The sequence below is a fragment of the Solenopsis invicta genome, chromosome 3 (genome assembly GCF_016802725.1).
Source record: "Solenopsis invicta isolate M01_SB chromosome 3, UNIL_Sinv_3.0, whole genome shotgun sequence".
Lineage (NCBI taxonomy): Eukaryota > Metazoa > Arthropoda > Insecta > Hymenoptera > Formicidae > Solenopsis > Solenopsis invicta.
Genome location: NC_052666.1, coordinates 4,918,754 through 4,925,772, shown reverse-complemented (window position 1 = coordinate 4,925,772; position 7,019 = coordinate 4,918,754). Strand labels below are relative to the sequence as shown.

Genomic DNA, 7,019 nt, shown 5'->3' with positions numbered 1-7,019 from the left:
CCGCTACGGAGGTGCCTAAATCTTCCTTGAAGCAGGTTCTCAAACCAAGCAAAACCATTGGTAGTGTGTCGATCCATTAAGCTTCGCCATGCCACATCAATGCGGAATTGAGGGAGCGATGCCATCGCTCGATGATCCCGTTGGACTCTGGGTGATACGCAGTTGTTCGGCAGCGCTTCGAACCGACAAGTTGAACTAGAGCATCAAACAATTGTGCCTCGAATTGTGAGCCTTGATCAGTTGTGATCAGGTGTAGGGAACCGAACCTGGCTACCCAGTGAGTGAAAAGGTTTTTTGCTACCGTATCTGCAGTGCAGTTCTGCAAAGGAATGGCTTCGGGCCAACGAGTAAATCGATCGACCATCGTTAACAGATATTTGAAACCTTTAGATGGAGGCAAGGGACCGACAATATCAATATGCACATGTTCAAAACGTGAGTCAGGCACTGGGATTTTGGTGGGCGAAACGTGGTAGTACCAATGGATTGCTGGCACGCTAAACATGTACGGGCCCACTTTTTAATGTCTTTCGCCATAGATGGCCACAAAAATTTTTGCGAAATTTGTCGATGCGTTGCTCTGCCGCTTGGGTGCGACATCTGATGCACCATGTCAAACACTCATCTGCGCAATGATGCAGAGATGTACGGCCTGATGTCGTCTTCCAAGGTGTCGCAGAAAATGGTGGAAGCTGTCTCCGATAGGGTAAACTTTTTTAGCTTCAGTGACGTTGCTGCGGATTGCTTCAACTGTTGCAGTTCTTCGTCTGAAGATTGAGCTTCTGCGATTTCCTGCATGTCAAGGCTGGTTGGCATCACAATAGTGTCGACGCGAGATAAAGCATCTGTTCTCGGTGCCTGCGATGTGGCGAATGTCAGTCGTGAACTCAGAGATGAAAAGCAGCTGGCGAGTTTGCCTGGGAGACATTTGATCGGATTTCCTCTTAAATGCGAACACGAGGAGCTTGTGGTCTGTTACGATGTAAAAATTTTGTCCTTCGAGCATGAAACAAAAGTGCTTGATAGCCGAGTAGATAGCCAACACCTCTCTGTCATACGCATTATACCTAGTTTGCGTGGGTGTGAGTTTCCTCGAGAAGAAACTAAGTGGCTGTAAAATTCCGTTGCTGCGCTGTTGCAATACTGCACCAATCGCTGTATCTGAGGCGTCCGTCTGCAAGGAGAGTGTTGCCTTGCTATCAAGGAATGCAAGTGAGGTGGCTTGAGCAAGGTGTTTTTTAACTTACTAAAAAGCTTGTCTGAGCTCCGGGGTCCACACTATTTTTGCGTTATTGCAACGTTTACATCCGGAGATTTCCTTGAGCAATGGCGCCTGCATGATCGCAACGTCTTTGAGAAATCGGTTGTAAAAGTTGAGCATGCCCAAGAAACGTCGAAGTCCCTTAACTGTTGCTGGTTCTTGGAAATCGGTGATGGCTTGGACCTTTTCAGGAAGGGGTCTGATGCCTTCCGTGCTGATTGTGTATCCCAGGAAGCTGACACTTTTTTGACCAAACACACATTTATTGGGGTTGATTGCGATTCCGTACTGTTGGAGTTTGCCGAGGAGTATTCCCAGGTGCTCTTTATGCTGTACTTCATCTTGTGAAGCGATCAAGATATCATCAATATACGTAAAGCAGAAGTCAAGTCCTGCGGTTACCCGATCCATGAATCTTTGAAAGGACTGCGCCGCGTTACGCAGCCCAAAAGTCATAAACGGAAATTCAAACAGTCCAAACGGCGTAATAATTGCTGTGTTTGGAATATCCGATTCGCGGACTGGTATTTGTTGGAATGCGCGCACCAAGTCTGGGGTGGAGAATATAGTCTTGTCATGCAGGAAATGCGTGCTGTCTTGCAAAAAAGGAATTGAGTAACGATCTGGCAAGGTTACCTCGTTGAGTTTGCGGTAGTCCCCGCACGGATGCCAGTCGCTGTTTTTCTTTCGAACTAGATGTAGGAGACTAGCCCAAGGACTTTTGAAGGGTCTACATAAGCCTTGTTGAATCATGTATTCAAATTCCTGTTTGGCTGCTTTAAGCTTCTCCGGGCACAGTCGTCTAGCTTCGGCTGACACAGGGGAACCCGTTGTCTCGATAACATGTTCCACTCCGTGCGCAGTTTCCTTATGAATGATCGACGTCCTCGTTACTTCTAGAAACTCACTTAGGATCTCTTTAAATGGGCAATTTTCGGCCAACGTTGTTATGCGAGGCGTGGCTTATTTGACCAGCTGAGCGGAGACTTTGATGAGCGTATTGCCGTCGATTAACCGCTTGTGTCGAATGTCGGGCAATAAATTAAAATGTGCCAGGAAATCCGAGCCAACGATACAGGTGTCCACGTCGGCAATCACAAAAGGCCCGACGAAATCCCAAGTCGAGTTTGAGTAACTTCTGTCCAAACGTAGGAATAATTATTCCATTAGCCGCGTAGAGTACATGATCGTAGAGTACATGATCGCTCTGATTCGACTGGTCGCGTCTTGAGACGGGGGGAGAGTCGAGACGTCCGCCCCGGTGTCTATCAAAAATTTAATGGTCTCTAACTATGAGACGGCGAGCTGCCACGGCCAAACTACCTGCCGCCTGAGGCAGTTCGGCTTCTAGTTTTCCTGTGGGGCTGGTTTCCAACCGCACGGCTTCGTGCACCTGTTGGCTTTGCTGCCAAAACGTCGATGGTACCAGCAGCTGTCGGATTGGCTCCCTGAACTGGATCTTGAATAACTTCCGCGACAAGAACCCTGCGGAGTTTGTGAACGGCTGCGCGAAGCATGAGTCTCTAGCTATAAGCGCGGAAATCTGCGAACATTGCGGATCCGTTGGAAGAGTCTGCTTGGATGTTGCTGCCGTGACCACGTTAATGCCGGCGGGTAACACATCTGTTACTCTATTCGCTAGCTGCGATAATTCTTCAAGGTCGTACTTGGTAGCTGGCTTGCACTTGTTGCGGTAGTCGTTGTAGCCACAAGGATTTAAGCACTTCTTCGGATACGCCGGATTGTGCAAGGTCTCGCATTTGTCTAAATAATTGCGACGGGCGGCGGTCACCTAGATCGATCTCGTTTAATAGTCTACGCAGTTTCTTTTCGGCGCTGTCCGCGAAACTTTTAATTAACCTGTCTTTAAGCGCATGATATTTGTCCGTCGCGGGAGGATTAAGCACAATATCGCTAACCTCAGCTAAACAAGCTTCGTCGAGGCATTGTATCACGTAATTATACTTCATATCGTCTACTGTTATATTCGCAGTAAGGAACTGAGCTTCCATCTGCACGAACCATAGGTCCGGCTTCGATTTCCAAAACGGCGTGGATCTAATACCGACTCGCGCGAGCGCGGGAACCTCTATTACACGCGACGATTCACTGTTCTCTTGGTCGCCCGATGGGGGGTCGCCTGAGCCACTAGCTATGACTAATCGTTACACGTACGCGTTGATTAAGTTGAAAAAATTTTTTTACAGCGTAACGCGCCGTGACCACGTCGGGGTCACCAACTGTGGCTACTATGTTGTCGTGGTAGCCAATCACTGACGTATCTCGACTGGCGGGAAATGGAGAGTTATAATGAATGTTTAAGCAACTAAGCTTTAAATAAAATAGTTTTGCTTTATTGAAATCTCTAAAACAATTAAACCCACAAGAACGTGGACGTGATCGCGTGCTTACAGCTCGAGCCTCAACAGCTATGATTCGAGGTTAGCTCTCGGGGACTTATAGGCCTACTGTACAAAAGTAGTAGAGTCTACGCGAATACGAGTACAGGTACCCGAGCTAACAACACTAATGATCCCGGAGGATTGATTAAGAAATAGATAAATCTTATCAAATAAAACTTAGAAATAATACGCTATCGCTTGCGAACGTTCGCATCAGGTACGCCATGCACGGAGAGAGAGATAGAGAGAAAGAGAGAGAGGGAGCAAGCGAGTGCACAAAAACGGAATAAACCAGTGCCGCCGCTAGCGCTCGTAACGCCACACTGCATGTATCATATAATATTTGTCACACAGCTTGTGATGCATTATTAAAAATTTTAAAGCAGTATACTTCACATAACTTATCCGCAGATGTACAAACACTATTAAAAACTCCTCGACAAACCAATATTTTAAAAATGTGTGAAGGAGAACACTTTAAATTTGATTTAAATGATATTATTAAAAAAAGTTATTAAAGGACGGAGGAGTTATTAAAAATACATATATTAATTTACTTATTAATATTGATGGTTTGCCATTAGCAAAATCTTCTCAAGCATCATTGTGGACTATTTTATGCTCCAATACTGCAAATAAGACTGTATACATTACTGGTGCATATTTTGGCTATAAAAAACCCGCAGATTATAATATTTTTCTGCAATCTTTAGTAGACGATTTAATTAATTTTGTCAGTAGTGGTTTCATTTATAACGGAAATATAATCCAAATTAGATTGTTTGCTTTAATTTGTGATGCACCTGCCAAATCTTTTGTCTTATGTACAGAAGATCATACCGGTTTTTATAGTTGTACAAAATGTGTAATTAAAGGAAAACATATAAATGGTAGAGTTTGTTTTCCATATAAAAAAAAGAAGAGATCCTTGTAGAAAAAATGAACTATTTTTCATTAATGCTTATAAAGATTTTCAGACTGGATACTCTATCTTAAATAATATTCCTAGATTTTTGCCTATAAATAACACCATTAGATTAGATGCATCTTATATGTTAGGTGTTGTTAAAAAATTGATACTTCTTTGGATAAAGGGTCCACTTTCTGTACGTTTAAGTCTCAAAACTACCAATAAAATATCACAATTATTAATTTTGCCTAAAAATTCAACACCAAATGATTTTGTTAAAAGACCTAAATCGATAAAAGATGTTTGTTGGTGGAAAGCAGTAGAGTTCAGAAATTTTTTATTGTACACAGGACCTATTGTATTGAGACATGTACTAAAGACATATATCTTCACTTTCTCACACTCCACGTTGCAGTAACAATTCTTATACGTCCAAATTTAGATAAAGAACTAATAAATTACGTTGAAACTTTACTTAACCATTTTGTCATGCCGTTTGAAATATTATATGGTAAACAGTACATGTCATATAATATACATAATCTGTTACATTTATTATGTTCTGATGTAAGAACATACGGTCCTTTAGACAACTTTAGTGCTTTCGCTTTGAAAATTACATAGCATCGATTAAAAAACTATTACAAAAAAATGAAAAACCATTAGCACAATTAATTAAAAGATATACTGAAATTGAAAGCTGTAATTCTTTTTTGTCGCAGCATAATAATAATGTAACGTCATATTTCTATAAATATTTACGTAACAATAGTTCAATACTTGATAATTTTGATGTTCAGTCGCAATATTTGATGGTATCAAATGGAAAACTTAGTATAAATTGTAATAGTCATAATAATAATTGTTGCCTTTTAAAAAGTGGTCTTTATGTTTTAATTTTGAATGTAGTGCAAAAAAGACATAAAGATGTTGTCCTTATTGGTAAGAAATTGAAATACATAAAAAATGTATATGAATTACCATGTAAATCCAGTGATTTTAATATAAAAATAATGAAGATAAACAATGATAACATATTTTCATGGCCAATTGTACAGATTTGTTAGGCAAAGCATGGGAAACTCATTTCGAAAATGATCCAAATACATTTGCAATATTCCCTCTTAACCATACAATATAATTAGTACGTTAGATATATAACAAATATACAGGGTGTAATTAAAAATACATATATGGAGTATATCATGACATACATGATAAGAATTCAAGTCGAAAAGTCCCGGATCATTTTTTTATCTGAGCATCTGTCCGTAATTATATGGTATTAAAGTTTGCAAATCAGCGTCTATCTATAGACGGAAAGCAGGAGTGAAGAGTAGCCGCTACTCTCTCATCCCTGCTTTCCGTCTGTAGACGGACGCTGATTCGCAAACTTTAATACCGTATAACTACGAATAGAAAGTTCAGATCAAAACGTGACCTAGTTAATGAAATTTTTCGACTTGAATTCTTGTCCTACGTATCTCGTGGTACACTCCATGTATATTTTTTTAATTATATCCTGTAGAATTTAACATATTCCTTTTCAATAATGTAAACTACACATAATAAATATACAACGTGTACAGCACTTTATATCAGAAAAATGGAAAACTGGTAATTTACGATTGCGGAATTTTTTGATGGATTACAATTGATACTCACAGTATGATACAATGCTAATAAAATGTTATGTATATGGCCTAGTCATATGAAAACTAAATTGCGCATTAATAAGGCCACATTGACAAGATGAATGTGGGGTTCCATATTCTTATAATTCTTTGCATACATTCACACATACATATACAGGGTGTTCAGAAAGTTTCGAGAAAGCGCAATATCTCGAAAACTAAGCATTTTAGGAAACAGTGTTTTAGATTAAAGTTGTAGAGTTTCAAAAGATCTATTTACTGATTTTATCAGTTTGATCTTGGTTGATGTCGTTAAAATCAGATCAAAATTACATTGATTTTTTAAATAAAACACCCTATTTTTTATTCTAGAATTTAATAGCTGCCCAGTGAGCATTATTGGGAGGTAGAATTCTTTAAAAGAACTTTTTAAAGACTTCATTAATTTTTCTTGAAAATGATTATTGCAATGAATAAAGCAGTGGAAAAGACATCATGTACAAAAATAATTTATTGATGGGCAACATTTTTCTTGAAAAATGTTGCCCATCAATAAATTATTTTTGTACATGATGTCTTTTAAAAAACCTCTTTAAGAGAAATTTTTTAAGACCTCCCCCAAGATTGATTTCTCTTCAAAATGATATCAAAAACTTATCTTTTTCCAAGATATTTTTCAAAAGAGCTCTTTATGATATCTTTCTACAAATATCTCTAGAGTTTTAAAGGGAAGAACTCTTTAACAGGACTTTTTAAAGATCTTATTAAATCCTCTTAAAAATGATATAATCTTATTATGTTTTTCTCAACAC

At 39.4% G+C, this 7,019-nt stretch overlaps 1 protein-coding gene across 1 annotated transcript; it reads right to left on the bottom strand.

The window, feature by feature from the left end:
* Nucleotides 1–2,455: 2,455 nt before the first annotated feature.
* Nucleotides 2,456–5,508, bottom strand: LOC120357244. Its single transcript, XM_039447276.1, has one exon. It carries the CDS (start codon nt 3,271–3,273, stop codon nt 2,917–2,919), a length of 357 nt encoding a protein of 118 aa, XP_039303210.1. The 5' UTR covers nt 3,274–5,508; the 3' UTR covers nt 2,456–2,916.
* Between the last annotated feature and the right edge of the window lie 1,511 nt (nt 5,509–7,019).